General features: G+C 47.6%; 6 protein-coding genes across 21 annotated transcripts in view; all 6 read right to left on the bottom strand.

Annotated features, from left to right (window-relative positions):
* Positions 1-15,310, bottom strand: part of LOC147251089 (protocadherin gamma-C5-like) — a 279,342-nt gene that overhangs the window by 50,627 nt on the left and 213,405 nt on the right. The gene's annotated exons all lie outside the window — the stretch shown is intronic.
* LOC147251135 (protocadherin beta-14-like) lies at positions 213-3,008 on the bottom strand. Its single transcript, XM_086222955.1, has one exon. It carries the CDS (start codon positions 2,628-2,630, stop codon positions 213-215), a length of 2,418 nt encoding a protein of 805 aa, XP_086079081.1. The 5' UTR covers positions 2,631-3,008.
* On the bottom strand, positions 3,276-5,686 carry LOC147251134 (protocadherin beta-16-like). The gene has a single exon (XM_086222954.1). It carries the CDS (start codon positions 5,682-5,684, stop codon positions 3,276-3,278), a length of 2,409 nt encoding a protein of 802 aa, XP_086079080.1. The 5' UTR covers positions 5,685-5,686.
* Positions 6,167-8,985, bottom strand: LOC147251133 (protocadherin beta-16-like). The gene has a single exon (XM_086222645.1). It carries the CDS (start codon positions 8,738-8,740, stop codon positions 6,167-6,169), a length of 2,574 nt encoding a protein of 857 aa, XP_086078771.1. The 5' UTR covers positions 8,741-8,985.
* On the bottom strand, positions 9,209-11,817 carry LOC147251132 (protocadherin beta-16-like). Its single transcript, XM_086222952.1, has 2 exons — positions 9,300-11,817; positions 9,209-9,220 (listed from the first exon to the last, which is right to left on the bottom strand). Exons 1-2 carry the CDS (start codon positions 11,679-11,681, stop codon positions 9,209-9,211), a joined length of 2,394 nt encoding a protein of 797 aa, XP_086079078.1. The 5' UTR covers positions 11,682-11,817.
* On the bottom strand, positions 12,411-15,209 carry LOC147251131 (protocadherin beta-16-like). The gene has a single exon (XM_086222951.1). It carries the CDS (start codon positions 14,805-14,807, stop codon positions 12,411-12,413), a length of 2,397 nt encoding a protein of 798 aa, XP_086079077.1. The 5' UTR covers positions 14,808-15,209.

The following is a 15,310-nucleotide window of genomic DNA, read 5'->3' as shown; positions in this document are numbered from 1 at the left end:
ATCGTGAATTGGAAACACAATTGTGAAATTTTGCCTAAAAGATAACGAATCACTCAATGTTCAAATTGCTCAACGACCAATGTTTAAAGGATGTTGTGCTGTGTATAAATATCACATTTAAAAGACAAGAGATATACTAAAAAGAAGATCTGTCGATGAGATGTGAAGCAATTCGCTATCCAAGGTGCTGAATGTGAGGAAGCGTTTATCTGTCACATCAATATTGCAGTTAGAAGCAAGTAAAGTCTAACCTCCAGAGGAGAGTCAGGCTCGTCCAGGATGCTCTTTTCAGTCTGCATCCGCTGCATCGTCCCTGTAGAACCGGGCTCCATTATCAGCACGTTCTGACTACCGGCTCTGCCCAACTTACAGTCACTCTTCCTGGAGTCGGTGGTCCTGCACACCTCGTAATTGTACACGTGTTGGAGGGTCCCTGTCCCCAAAGTGTCTGAGTACCGTGGAGGATAATATGGAATGACGGGGAGGCTGGAGTGATACAGGATGCGAGACTGCCTCCACCTGTAGATCTTGACGGAGATGATAACCACTAAACAGGTGATGAAGAGGAAGGAGACCACAGCCAAAGCCAGCACCAAGTAAAAAGTCAGGTTGTCATTGTACTCCTTGTCCTGGCTCAAGTCCGTGAACTCTGACAGCACTTCAGGGAAGCTGTCCGCCACCGCCACGTTAACAACCACTGTAGCTGAACGAGAGGGCTGCCCGTTGTCCTCCACTATGACACTCAGTCTTTGTTTCACAGCGTCTTTATCAGTCACTTGGCGGATGGTTCGGATCTCTCCGTTCTGTGAGCCCACTTCAAACAGCGCCCTGTCTGTGGCTTTCTGCAGTTTATAGGACAGCCAGGCGTTCTGGCCAGAGTCCACATCAACAGCCACCACTTTAGTCACCAGGTAGCCCACATCTGCTGACCGAGGCACCATCTCAGCCACCAGAGAGCCTCCGGTCTGGACCGGGTACAGGACCTGAGGGGGGTTATCGTTCTGGTCCTGGATCAGGACTTTCACGGTCACGTTGCTGCTGAGAGGAGGCGAGCCTCCGTCCTGCGCTTTGACCCGGAAGTGGAAATCTTTGATTTGCTCGTAGTCAAAAGAGCGCACTGCGTGGATGACTCCACTATCAGCACTGACGGACACGTACGAGGAGACCGGCACTCCGTTAACAGAGGAGTCCTCCAGGATGTAAGAAACACGAGCGTTCTGGTTCCAGTCAGCGTCTCTGGCTTTCACCGTGAATATAGAGAGACCTGGTGTGTTGTTCTCTACAATGGAGGCCTCATAGGAGCTCCTCTCAAAGACAGGCGCGTTGTCGTTGACGTCTGAGATGTGTAAGGTGAGAGTGACGCTGCTGGAGAGGGAGGGCACTCCCTCATCAGAGCAGCTCACGCTGATGTTGTACTCGGAGGCTCGCTCCCGGTCTAAATCACCGTCTGTTAGAAGAGTATAGAAATTATTGGATGTGGACTTCAGGGTGAAATACTCGCTGTCACTGATGGAACAGTGCAGTTTACCGTTTTCACCAGAATCTGCGTCCTCCACGTTTATTATTGTCACAACCGTGTTACTTTTAGCATCCTCTGATATCACATTTGATTTAGACAAAATATGAATATCAGGTTTGTTGTCATTCGTGTCCAGTACGTCTACGATCACCTTACAGGAACCAGTTAGTCCACCACCATCACTTGCTCGGATATCTATTTCAATATTTCCCGATATTTCATAGTCAAGTTTTCCAACTAAAGTCACATCTCCTGTGTTCCGATTAACTTCAAACATTCCACGAGCGTGGTCAAGTTTACCTGAAACTGAATACGTCACTCTACTATTTGAGCCATGATCTGCATCTGACGCAGTAACTGTCACGACAACTGTTCCTACCGGTGCATTTTCTTTAATGGAGGCTTTATAAACAGGCTGTGTGAACACGGGAGCGTTATCATTCGCGTCTAGGACGGTGATGTGAATCTGCATTGTCCCTGACATCTGCGGGGCTCCTCCATCCACCGCCGTCAGAACTAACGACAGCTTATCATTTTTCTCCCTGTCGAGCGGTGCGTGCAAAACCATCTCTACATTTTTACTCAAATCTATGGTTTTGAGGGCGAATACATTCGCTGGTGACAAAACATACGTTTTTAATCCATTTTGGCCAACATCGAGATCAACAGCTCTGTCTAAAATAAACGTTGCTCCGGTAAGCGTGAACTCACTGATATTGAAATATATTTCCCTTGTATCAAAGGTCGGAGGATTATCATTTATGTCTTTGATCTCTATATTAATGCTGTAGAATTCCATCGGATTCTCTAAAATGATCTGACAATGCAACGCGCAAGGCGTCGTCTGTCCGCAAAGCGCCTCTCTGTCTATTCTCTCCTTGATGAGGAGGACTCCTCTGTCTCGGTTGAGCTCGATGTATTCTGCTCTATCTCGGGTGAAAACACGAGCTTTGCCAGATTTCAGTCGTTTGACATCCAAACCCAAATCCTGAGCTAAATGACCAACCACGGAGCCTGACTCCATTTCCTCGGGAATGGAATAGCTGACCTGCCCGTGCACGGAGCAGCAGAGACAGACGGTCGAGATAAACAATAGTACTTGCCGTGCCATTTTGTCCGATACTGAGTGTGAAATAAGTCCTAGGTCCTTTTAATATTCATGACCAAACCACAGGAGAGAAAATAGTCAGTATATTCCCGGAACTGTGAAACACATAGCGTTCCGTAGCTCTGCGTGGGAGTATTGTGCGATCCCGACTGTGAGCTTTCTGCCTTTCTTTCACAAATACGTAGAGGATGGGAGGTACCTTTGTGTGTCTGCAGCAAACCAGACACACTCTGGTCAACAGCGTCCCTCACTGTCCAAAGTCAACATTACAATATTACAATAAATGGGACAGCGCTACACTTAAAACGACAGAGGTAGGAGACGGCAGCAAAAAAAAAAAAAAAAGACGTAAAGAGAGGGTTGAAGACAGCGAGTAACAGAGAGCGAAACACAAGAGCTGATGATGGAGAACATTTTTTTCTTGAGGGATTTCAATTTCAGAGTAATTATATAAATATCCCTGTTAAGTATTTTTTAAGAAATAAAATTCAAACCAGCATTGATTATTCATTAAAGATGTCACCTCAATAAAGCCTCCGATTTGGGTCATTAGACTGTCTCTGTCCATGGTACTGACCGGAGACAAGCGATAAGCAACGACTGGTGACAAATTTATAGTACATGAAAATCCAAACACTTATTTCGCAACTAAAATAAACCCACATGACCAACCTCCAGAGGAGAGTCAGGCTCGTCCAGGATGCTCTTTTCAGTCTGCATCCGCTGCATCGTCCCTGTAGAACCGGGCTCCATTATCAGCACGTTCTGACTACCGGCTCTGCCCAACTTACAGTCACTCTTCCTGGAGTCGGTGGTCCTGCACACCTCGTAATTGTACACGTGTTGGAGGGTCCCTGTCCCCAAAGTGTCTGAGTACCGTGGAGGATAATATGGAATGACGGGGAGGCTGGAGTGATACAGGATGCGAGACTGCCTCCACCTGTAGATCTTGACCGAGATGATAACCACTACACAGGTGATGAAGAGGAAGGAGACCACAGCCAAAGCCAGCACCAAGTAAAAAGTCAGGTTGTCATTGTACTCCTTGTCCTGGCTCAAGTCCGTGAACTCTGACAGCACTTCAGGGAAGCTGTCCGCCACCGCCACGTTAACAACCACTGTAGCTGAACGAGAGGGCTGCCCGTTGTCCTCCACTATGACACTCAGTCTTTGTTTCACAGCGTCTTTATCAGTCACTTGGCGGATGGTTCGGATCTCTCCGTTCTGTGAGCCCACTTCAAACAGCGCCCTGTCTGTGGCTTTCTGCAGTTTATAGGACAGCCAGGCGTTCTGGCCAGAGTCCACATCAACAGCCACCACTTTAGTCACCAGGTAGCCCACATCTGCTGACCGAGGCACCATCTCAGCCACCAGAGAGCCTCCGGTCTGGACCGGGTACAGGACCTGAGGGGGGTTATCGTTCTGGTCCTGGATCAGGACTTTCACCGTCACGTTGCTACTGAGAGGAGGCGAGCCTCCGTCCTGCGCTTTGACCCGGAAGTGGAAATCTTTGATTTGCTCGTAGTCAAAAGAGCGCACTGCGTGGATGACTCCACTATCAGCACTGACGGACACGTACGAGGAGACCGGCACTCCGTTAACAGAGGAGTCCTCCAGGATGTAAGAAACACGAGCGTTCTGGTTCCAGTCAGCGTCTCTGGCTTTCACCGTGAATATAGAGAGACCTGGTGTGTTGTTCTCTACAATGGAGGCCTCATAGGAGCTCCTCTCAAAGACAGGCGCGTTGTCATTGACGTCTGAGATGTGTAAGGTGAGAGTGACGCTGCTGGAGAGGGAGGGCACTCCCTCATCAGAGCAGCTCACGCTGATGTTGTACTCGGAGGCTCGCTCCCGGTCTAAATCACCGTCTGTCACTAAACTGTAGAAATTATTGGATGTCGATTTTAACACGAATGGAATATTTTCATTTATAAAACACTGAACTCTACCATTCTCGCCGGAGTCTGGGTCTTGAACATTAATCATTGTAACGACGGTGCTGGGGGCTGCACTCTCTGATATTATAGCTGATTTCGACATTATTTTAATTGTTGGTTCATTGTCATTTATATCAACAACCTCCACAATCACCTTACAGGAATCAGTCAGGCCGCCATTGTCCCTGGCGCGTACATTGATCAGAAAATGCTTTTTCTTTTCATAGTCCAAACTCCCGATCAACTTAATCTCGCCGTTGTTCTCATTTACTTCAAACATGTGCCTGACGTCATCCAGTGTGTTCGTGATGGAATATGTTATTTTGCCATTTAAACCGTCATCAGCGTCAGACGCTCTCACGGTCGTCACGATCGTGCCTTTTGAGGCGTTTTCATCCACAGTGCCTTTGTATACGGGCTGTGTGAATACAGGAGCGTTATCATTCGCGTCTAACACCGTGATGTGGATCTGCATTGTTCCTGACATCTGAGGCTCGCCTCCATCCACCGCCGTCAGCACCAGCGAAATCAGTTCGTTTTTCTCTCTGTCCAGGGTTTTTTTCAAGACCATTTCCACATTCTTTGTACCGTCTGCTTGGTCGTGCAGTTTAAGTAGAAAATTATCGCTCGGCTCAAGCGTGTATGTTTGCAGAGTATTAATGCCTACATCCAAATCCACGGCTCTTTCTAAGTCAAATTTAGCTCCAACAACTGCAGACTCACTGATGATGAATTTAATTTCCTTCTTTTCGAACGTCGGTACGTTGTCGTTAATGTCAGTCACCTCGACCGTCACGCTGTAGAACTCCATGGGGTTCTCTAGGACGATCTGGAAATGCACCGCACACGGAATCTGATCACTGCACAGCGCCTCCCTGTCTATCTTCTCTTTGATGAACAGGACTCCCGTCTCGCTGTTCAGGTCGATGTATTCCGTGCTATCACCAGAATATATACGCGCTTTACCCACCTTTAAACGCTTGACTTCTAAACCTAAATCTTGAGCGATATTGCCAACAACAGAGCCTTTCGGCATCTCCTCGGGGACTGAGTAGCTGACCTGTCCGAGGACTGAGCTGAGAGAGAGGATCGAAACGAAGAGCAGTACTTGCCGTCTCATTGTCTCGAATGATCTCGGAAAGAAGGGAAAAAAGACGAAACAAAAAAAACCAGCAGCGTCCAGAAAATGCGTTTGACAGATGTCCGCACGTCAGAGCGTCAAATGAAGCAAGAATAATCCACAGGATGGAAAGAAAATTATGCCAGTCGTGTCTCGTCGTGTATGTCAGCTCGTCCATAAAACACAAAGTGGTGTGCGCCTGCCTCGGTCTCCAGTACATCGAAATGAAGAGGCGGTGGCACGGCATAAGATACCACAACTACTACAGACTAGGCAACAGCGGCCCAGTGAGTCCAGAAGATAAAACTGCAGAATCATTTCATGTAATTTTGAATGAGAGGGAAAATCATACTTAACAGTGTAAATACAACTATAAGATGATTTACGCCATTGGAAAAAAATCAAATATAAATTAAAATAATCCACATGGTTTGAAGTATTTTGTGAATATTGATTTTTTTCTCCTCGTGAAACTGTGAAAATTAAGGGGTTGCTTTTTGCTCTCCAGAGTGCTGAAAAGAGACGAAACCAAGTTCTCTATGTTGGAATGAAAGCGTTTCGTGTCGAGTAAGGGGGCGTGTGTGACGTAACAATGTTCTAACCTCCAGAGGAGAGTCAGGCTCGTCCAGGATGCTCTTTTCAGTCTGCATCCGCTGCATCGTCCCTGTAGAACCGGGCTCCATTATCAGCACGTTCTGACTACCGGCTCTGCCCAACTTACAGTCACTCTTCCTGGAGTCGGTGGTCCTGCACACCTCGTAATTGTACACGTGTTGGAGGGTCCCTGTCCCCAAAGTGTCTGAGTACCGTGGAGGATAATATGGAATGACGGGGAGGCTGGAGTGATACAGGATGCGAGACTGCCTCCACCTGTAGATCTTGACGGAGATGATAACCACTAAACAGGTGATGAAGAGGAAGGAGACCACAGCCAAAGCCAGCACCAAGTAAAAAGTCAGGTTGTCATTGTACTCCTTGTCCTGGCTCAAGTCCGTGAACTCTGACAGCACTTCAGGGAAGCTGTCCGCCACCGCCACGTTAACAACCACTGTAGCTGAACGAGAGGGCTGCCCGTTGTCCTCCACTATGACACTCAGTCTTTGTTTCACAGCGTCTTTATCAGTCACTTGGCGGATGGTTCGGATCTCTCCGTTCTGTGAGCCCACTTCAAACAGCGCCCTGTCTGTGGCTTTCTGCAGTTTATAGGACAGCCAGGCGTTCTGGCCAGAGTCCACATCAACAGCCACCACTTTAGTCACCAGGTAGCCCACATCTGCTGACCGAGGCACCATCTCAGCCACCAGAGAGCCTCCGGTCTGGACCGGGTACAGGACCTGAGGGGGGTTATCGTTCTGGTCCTGGATCAGGATTTTCACGGTCACGTTGCTGCTGAGAGGAGGCGAGCCTCCGTCCTGCGCTTTGACCCGGAAGTGGAAATCTTTGATTTGCTCGTAGTCAAAAGAGCGCACTGCGTGGATGACTCCACTATCAGCACTGACGGACACGTACGAGGAGACCGGCACTCCGTTAACAGAGGAGTCCTCCAGGATGTAAGAAACACGAGCGTTCTGGTTCCAGTCAGCGTCTCTGGCTTTCACCGTGAATATAGAGAGACCTGGTGTGTTGTTCTCTACAATGGAGGCCTCATAGGAGCTCCTCTCAAAGACAGGCGCGTTGTCGTTGACGTCTGAGATGTGTAAGGTGAGAGTGACGCTGCTGGAGAGGGAGGGAACTCCCTCATCAGAGCAGCTCACGCTGATGTTGTACTCGGAGGCTCGCTCCCGGTCTAAATCACCGTCTGTCACTAAACTGTAGAAGTCATTTTCAGTCGACTGCAGTAAGAAGGGGATATTGTCACGTATAGCACATCTTACTTTGCCATTCTCACCATCATCGAGGTCTTGAATGTTGATTATTGTTACGACAGTTCGGCTTTTAATGTCCTCGGATATCACATTCGTCTCGGACATCACGTTGATGATCGGACTGTTATCATTCACGTCTATGACATCGACGATGACTTTGCAAGTGTCTGTTAATCCGCCATCGTCACTTGCACGAACATTTATTTGATAGTTCTGTGACTTTTCATAGTCGATGTTACCAATCAGTGTGATCTCACCAGTATGTTCGTCTATTTTGAACAATTCTCTTACATTATCTAACGTGTTTCTGATTGAATACGTGATCTTGCTATTGGATCCGTGATCAGCGTCTGACGCGCTCACTCTCGCCACGACAGTGCCTTTCGGTGAATTTTCTGCAACGGTGGCTTTGTATACAGCTTTTGTGAATACAGGAGCGTTATCATTTACATCCAACACCGTGATGAGGATCTGCATTGTTCCAGACATCTGAGGCTCGCCTCCATCTACCGCCGTCAACACCAGAGACAGATGCTCGTTTTTCTCTCTGTCCAGAGGCTTTTTTAAAACCATCTCAACGTTCCTCGAGCCGTCTGCTTGATTATGTAATTTCAGAGCAAAATTATCAGTCGGTTCAAGGAGGTAGGATTGGAGACCATTAATTCCAACATCTAAATCAACGGCGCGCTCCAAATCAAATTTCGACCCAGTCACCGCAGATTCGCTTATTTTGAATTTAATGTCTCCTTTCTCAAAGGTGGGAGGATTATCGTTTATGTCGACGATTTCAAGGATTATCTTGTAAAATTCGATTGGTTTCTCTAAAATGATTTGAAAGTGCAGAGCGCAGGGCGACGACTGTCCGCACAGCGCCTCTCGGTCTATTCTCTCCTTGATGAGCAGGACTCCTCTGTCTTTATTCAGCTCGACGTATTCTCTGCTATCGCCAAAATACACGCGAGCGTTACGTGATTTTAGTTTCAGTACGTCAAGACCCAAATCATCTGCTACATTCCCGACCAAAGAACCGACGTGCATTTCCTCCTTTACCGAGTAGCTGACCTGCCCGAACACCGCACCAAAGACACAGAAGGAGATGAGGATCAGTACTTGCCGTCTCATTGTTCTCCTCGACACTATGTTAAAGGCAGAAATACACGTTTCCCCAGGCAAAAGGTGCATCCAAGACATGTCCCGGCTATAACAAGACAGCAGTGGAAAATATTCCTCAACAATGAAAGGAAATACTCCGAGCCAGATCGACGTTTTAGTCCAGACTCTTTCCGTTCGTGAGCTTTATCGAATGTCCCCCTCTCCTCGACGCCGAGTGAGGATAGGGAGGAACAGTTGACGGCACATTCTCACTGAGTAACATGCTGGACGACAGCGTCTCTATGAGTTCAACATGCAAAACTGCAGGCAGAATTATTGTAGTCCTTATAAGCCAAACTACATCTATTATTGCAGCCCGTCTACTCAGTGTTATCATAAAAAATGTATTTTTATGTCTGAAAATGAATAAAACAAACAGCAAGAAGATCTGAGTTTTCCTCGGTGGTGCACAAAGTGGAGGACATGTAAAATAGTTGAACAAAGACAATTAACAGTAACATCTGTCGGGTAATTGTGCCTCTGTCTATGGTGCTGAAAGTCATTTGGTCACTTTGACCACTGGACAGCAATCCACACCTCAGAGTTGAGTTATCAATACAATAAAAATGTATGTTTACTGATAAATTATAATTCTAACCTCCAGAGGAGAGTCAGGCTCGTCCAGGATGCTCTTTTCAGTCTGCATCCGCTGCATCGTCCCTGTAGAACCGGGCTCCATTATCAGCACGTTCTGACTACCGGCTCTGCCCAACTTACAGTCACTCTTTCTGGAGTCGGTGGTCCTGCACACCTCGTAATTGTACACGTGTTGGAGGGTCCCTGTCCCCAAAGTGTCTGAGTACCGTGGAGGATAATATGGAATGACGGGGAGGCTGGAGTGATACAGGATGCGAGACTGCCTCCACCTGTAGATCTTGACGGAGATGATAACCACTAAACAGGTGATGAAGAGGAAGGAGACCACAGCCAAAGCCAGCACCAAGTAAAAAGTCAGGTTGTCATTGTACTCCTTGTCCTGGCTCAAGTCCGTGAACTCTGACAGCACTTCAGGGAAGCTGTCCGCCACCGCCACGTTAACAACCACTGTAGCTGAACGAGAGGGCTGCCCGTTGTCCTCCACTATGACACTCAGTCTTTGTTTCACAGCGTCTTTATCAGTCACTTGGCGGATGGTTCGGATCTCTCCGTTCTGTGAGCCCACTTCAAACAGCGCCCTGTCTGTGGCTTTCTGCAGTTTATAGGACAGCCAGGCGTTCTGGCCAGAGTCCACATCAACAGCCACCACTTTAGTCACCAGGTAGCCCACATCTGCTGACCGAGGCACCATCTCAGCCACCAGAGAGCCTCCGGTCTGGACCGGGTACAGGACCTGAGGGGGGTTATCGTTCTGGTCCTGGATCAAGACTTTCACGGTCACGTTGCTGCTGAGAGGAGGCGAGCCTCCGTCCTGCGCTTTGACCCGGAAGTGGAAATCTTTGATTTGCTCGTAGTCAAAAGAGCGCACTGCGTGGATGACTCCACTATCAGCACTGACGGACACGTACGAGGAGACCGGCACTCCGTTAACAGAGGAGTCCTCCAGGATGTAAGAAACACGAGCGTTCTGGTTCCAGTCAGCGTCTCTGGCTTTCACCGTGAATATAGAGAGACCTGGTGTGTTGTTCTCTACAATGGAGGCCTCATAGGAGCTCCTCTCAAAGACAGGCGCGTTGTCGTTGACGTCTGAGATGTGTAAGGTGAGAGTGACGCTGCTGGAGAGGGAGGGCACTCCCTCATCAGAGCAGCTCACGCTGATGTTGTACTCGGAGGCTCGCTCCCGGTCTAAATCACCGTCTGTCACTAAACTGTAGAAATTATTAGACGTGGTTTGAACTGTAAATGGTATATTTTTATCTATCACACATCGGACTCTGCCATTCTCCTCAGAATCAGGATCATTTACACTCATGACCGCAACAACAGTATTTGGAGGCAAATCCTCTCCGATTGAACTCGATGTTGAAATCATATTAATTAAAGGACTATTATCATTAATATCTCCTACATGAATTATCACTTTGCTGGAATCAGACAGACCTCCTCGATCAACCGCCTCTATATCAATCGCATATTTCTGTGCTTTTTCATAATCAATCGGTCCGGTTAATATAAATTCCCCATCTTCACTAATGTGGAATAATTTTGAAATACTGCTCATGCTGCTTCCAATAACGTAGCTCACATCTCCATTCGAGCCTTTGTCTGCGTCAGACGCACTCACTTTGGTGATGAGTGTTCCCGTGGGGGAGTTCTCCTTTACGCTTGCTTTATAAACAGTTTGGGTGAAAACAGGAGCGTTATCATTGACGTCGAGTACTGTCACATGAATCTGCATCGTGCCGGACCTCTGCGGTTCTCCGCCATCTACAGCCGTTACCAGCAGTGTAACAATCTCCTCTCTCTCTCTGTCCAGAGGTTTCTGTAAAATCATTTCTACTTTCTTATCGTCATCGGACTGACTGTGCAGTTTGAGCATAAAATGGTCATTCGGCTTCAGTGTGTAGCTCTGAAGACTGTTGAGTCCGATATCAGGGTCGATGGCTTTCTCTAGCATGAATTTAGAGCCGATGACCGCGGACTCGCTGATTTCAAACACTCTCTCCTCTTTCTCGAACACGGGATCATTATCGTTAATGTCTGTAATTTCCACAGTAACCTGGAATATTTCGATTGGGTTTTCAAGGGCAATCTGAAAATGCAGAGCGCAAGGCGTCGTCTGACCGCAGATGGCTTCGCGGTCTATTCTCTCTTTGATAAGCAGGAGCCCCCTTTCCTTGTTTAGCTGGATGTATTCAGTGCTGTCCCCGGTGTGGATGCGAGCTTTGCCTGCTTGCAAGCGCTTAACGTCCAAACCTAAATCCTGAGCGATGTTACCGACGAAGGAACCTTTGGCCATCTCCTCGGGGACTGAGTAGCTGACCTGCCCGAGCACGAAGCCGAGGCAGAGGATCGAGAAGAAGAACAGTACTTGCCGTCTCATTGTTCTGTCAGACACCTCCGCCGAGCCAAAACAGCGTCTGATCCTCCCCTTAATGTCAGCGGTACTGATGCAAATCAGAAACGAACAAACGTCGTCTTATCAAAACACGGGCGGCAACAATAATCCAACCATATATCCCATTAGATCCGCCGTCGAACACTGAGCGCTGTGCTTCAGTCTGTCTCCGGTATGAGAGGGCAGGGGACGTCCTTGTATAAAAGAGATTCAACCACCAAGACGCAAGTCAACAGCGGCCCACTGAGTTCATATCACGAAACTACACGAGTTAAGGAAAACACACAACCCCCTCCTCAGACACCACAAATATTCAGTACACTGACATTGTGGTGTTGTATTCCTAGGTGTTAAATAATACAAAATTGCCGTGTAAGAAATAAAAACACAAATTCGTCTAGAATTAAAAAAAATGCAGCTGCTGTGTCAAAAAACGGGAAATGGTAAGCAAAAATGAATAGAAGACAGACAAGAAGCTGTTTTTTAGCTGTCCATGGTACTGAACGTCAATATTTAAAAGACAAAAAACAAAAACGAAGATAATGGTCAAATAAAAGATAAACAATGTATCAATTGTATCAGTTTTGATATATTCCTAAAACGAGAGATTATGTGAAAATCTCAAGAGTGTTGAAAAAGAAAAGACTAAACTAAGTTCTCTATGTTGGAATGAAAGCGTTTAGAGTGCAATCAGGAAGGGCGTGTGTGACGAAACTATGTTCTAACCTCCAGAGGAGAGTCAGGCTCGTCCAGGATGCTCTTTTCAGTCTGCATCCGCTGCATCGTCCCTGTAGAACCGGGCTCCATTATCAGCACGTTCTGACTACCGGCTCTGCCCAACTTACAGTCACTCTTCCTGGAGTCGGTGGTCCTGCACACCTCGTAATTGTACACGTGTTGGAGGGTCCCTGTCCCCAAAGTGTCTGAGTACCGTGGAGGATAATATGGAATGACGGGGAGGCTGGAGTGATACAGGATGCGAGACTGCCTCCACCTGTAGATCTTGACGGAGATGATAACCACTAAACAGGTGATGAAGAGGAAGGAGACCACAGCCAAAGCCAGCACCAAGTAAAAAGTCAGGTTGTCATTGTACTCCTTGTCCTGGCTCAAGTCCGTGAACTCTGACAGCACTTCAGGGAAGCTGTCCGCCACCGCCACGTTAACAACCACTGTAGCTGAACGAGAGGGCTGCCCGTTGTCCTCCACTATGACACTCAGTCTTTGTTTCACAGCGTCTTTATCAGTCACTTGGCGGATGGTTCGGATCTCTCCGTTCTGTGAGCCCACTTCAAACAGCGCCCTGTCTGTGGCTTTCTGCAGTTTATAGGACAGCCAGGCGTTCTGGCCAGAGTCCACATCAACAGCCACCACTTTAGTCACCAGGTAGCCCACATCTGCTGACCGAGGCACCATCTCAGCCACCAGAGAGCCTCCGGTCTGGACCGGGTACAGGACCTGAGGGGGGTTATCGTTCTGGTCCTGGATCATGATTTTCACGGTCACGTTGCTACTGAGAGGAGGCGAGCCTCCGTCCTGCGCTTTGACCCGGAAGTGGAAATCTTTGATTTGCTCGTAGTCAAAAGAGCGCACTGCGTGGATGACTCCACTATCAGCACTGACGGACACGTACGAGGAGACCGGCACTCCGTTAACAGAGGAGTCCTCCAGGATGTAAGAAACACGAGCGTTCTGGTTCCAGTCAGCGTCTCTGGCTTTCACCGTGAATATAGAGAGACCTGGTGTGTTGTTCTCTACAATGGAGGCCTCATAGGAGCTCCTCTCAAAGACAGGCGCGTTGTCGTTGACGTCTGAGATGTGTAAGGTGAGAGTGACGCTGCTGGAGAGGGAGGGCACTCCCTCATCAGAGCAGCTCACGCTGATGTTATATTGTGACGCGACTTCTCGGTCTAAAGAGACCTCTGTCACTAAAGTATAAAATCCATTCATGGTGTTTTGTATCTTAAATGGAATGTCATCGTTTATATCACACTTCACCTCTCCGTTCCTTCCTGAATCAGAGTCGCTGACACTGAGCATAGTAATGACTGTGTTCACCGGAGAGTCTTCTAAGATGGCGTCTGATTTAGACAGGATATTTAGTTGAGGGCTGTTGTCATTCACATCAGTGATTTCAATTATTATCTTACTGGAGTCAGACAGTCCTCCATTATCAATAGCCTCGACGTCGATGTCTAAGACCTTTGCTCTTTCATAATCTAGTTCCCCGATCAAGGAAACCTCTCCAGTTGTTCTATCGATCTGAAACAGGTCAGACAGTCGAAGCTTGCTGTTGGATATTACATATGATATTTCTCCATTCGATCCTCCGTCTCTATCAGAGGCACTAACAGATATTACACTTGTTCCCTTTGGAGAATTTTCGGTTATTGTAGCCTTATATACTGGCTTAGTGAAAACCGGAGCGTTATCGTTTGCATCTAAGACGTGAACAGTAATCTGCATTGTTCCTGACATGCGCGGCTGCCCTCCATCCAGAGCCGTCAGTAACAGCGAGATCTGCTCCTGGTGCTCTCGATCGAGAGGCTTCTGTAAAATCATCTCGACTTTTTTTCTTCCGTTTGCTTGGTTTTCTAGTTTCAGTTCAAAATTGTTTGTTGGATTGAGTGAGTAGCTTTGAAGGCCGTTCGTGCCAATGTCAGCATCGAAAGCTTTCTCCAAGACGAATTTAGATCCGACCACGGCTGACTCGCTGATTTCAAAACGCTTTTTGCTGGATGCGAAGCTGGGAGCATTGTCGTTGATGTCTGTGATTTCGATTGTAATGCGAAACAATTCCATGGGATTCTCCAAAATCATCTGTAAATGCAGAGCGCAGGGCGTCGTTTCCCCGCAGAGCGTCTCCCTGTCTATTCTCTCCTTCACCAGGAGGACCCCCCTCTCTTTATCCAGCTCGATGTATTCTGCGCGGTCTCCCGAATGAATACGAGCTCGACCTGATCGGAGCCTCTTCAAATCTAAACCTAAGTCCTGAGCTACGTTACACACCAGCGAGCCTTTCTCCATCTCCTCCGGGATGGAGTAGCTGACCTGCCCGCACACGGAGGTGAAAGACAGAGCCAAGATGAACAACAGTACTTGCCGTCTCATCTTTTCATTCGCTTATTCCGCTGTTATTCCACTTAATCCACATCAATCCCACCGTTCGTCGAGGAAATATCCAACAACAACAGCAACAAAAATCAGTTTTCCACGTCCAAGCGCATTTTCCTGTTCAACGACGACTGACCGCTTTTGCCTGTTTTATTGTCTCACACGTCACGTCGTCAGGGGGAGGTACAGATGGCAGCCCTGTCGAAGACTGCCACACTCTGGCCGACAGCGGCCCTTTCTGTTCAACACACTCAACAGCAAATGTTGGAGGAAATGGGCTGAAAATCACGCTGAACTGGATTAAACACACCACATCCACGCCCTATTAATAAAACACATCTGATAGCAATAATATGAGCTGCTGGTTCACTGGGGAAAGGTTGTTGTGATGTCGGATAAACTACGAGGCATTCAAGAAAAGAAAGACAGGGAAATGAAAGAGTCCATCAAGCCAAAGATTAAAATAATAAAGATAGAAAAGACATCGATGATTTGCAGTA

Source organism: Aulostomus chinensis, chromosome 13, assembly GCF_037954235.1.
Source record: "Aulostomus chinensis isolate RoL2024-O1b breed Wild chromosome 13, RoL_Achi_v1.0, whole genome shotgun sequence".
Lineage (NCBI taxonomy): Eukaryota > Metazoa > Chordata > Actinopteri > Syngnathiformes > Aulostomidae > Aulostomus > Aulostomus chinensis.
The sequence above is the reverse complement of the archived record's forward strand: the minus strand, read 5'-3'. Positions and strand labels throughout refer to the sequence as shown.

Coding starts and splice junctions, on each gene's coding strand:
- LOC147251135 (XM_086222955.1), bottom strand. CDS start 2,630: ATGGCACGGCAAGTACTATTGTTTATCTCGACCGTCTGTCTCTGCTGC.
- LOC147251134 (XM_086222954.1), bottom strand. CDS start 5,684: ATGAGACGGCAAGTACTGCTCTTCGTTTCGATCCTCTCTCTCAGCTCA.
- LOC147251133 (XM_086222645.1), bottom strand. CDS start 8,740: ATGTCTTGGATGCACCTTTTGCCTGGGGAAACGTGTATTTCTGCCTTT.
- LOC147251132 (XM_086222952.1), bottom strand. CDS start 11,681: ATGAGACGGCAAGTACTGTTCTTCTTCTCGATCCTCTGCCTCGGCTTC.
- LOC147251131 (XM_086222951.1), bottom strand. CDS start 14,807: ATGAGACGGCAAGTACTGTTGTTCATCTTGGCTCTGTCTTTCACCTCC.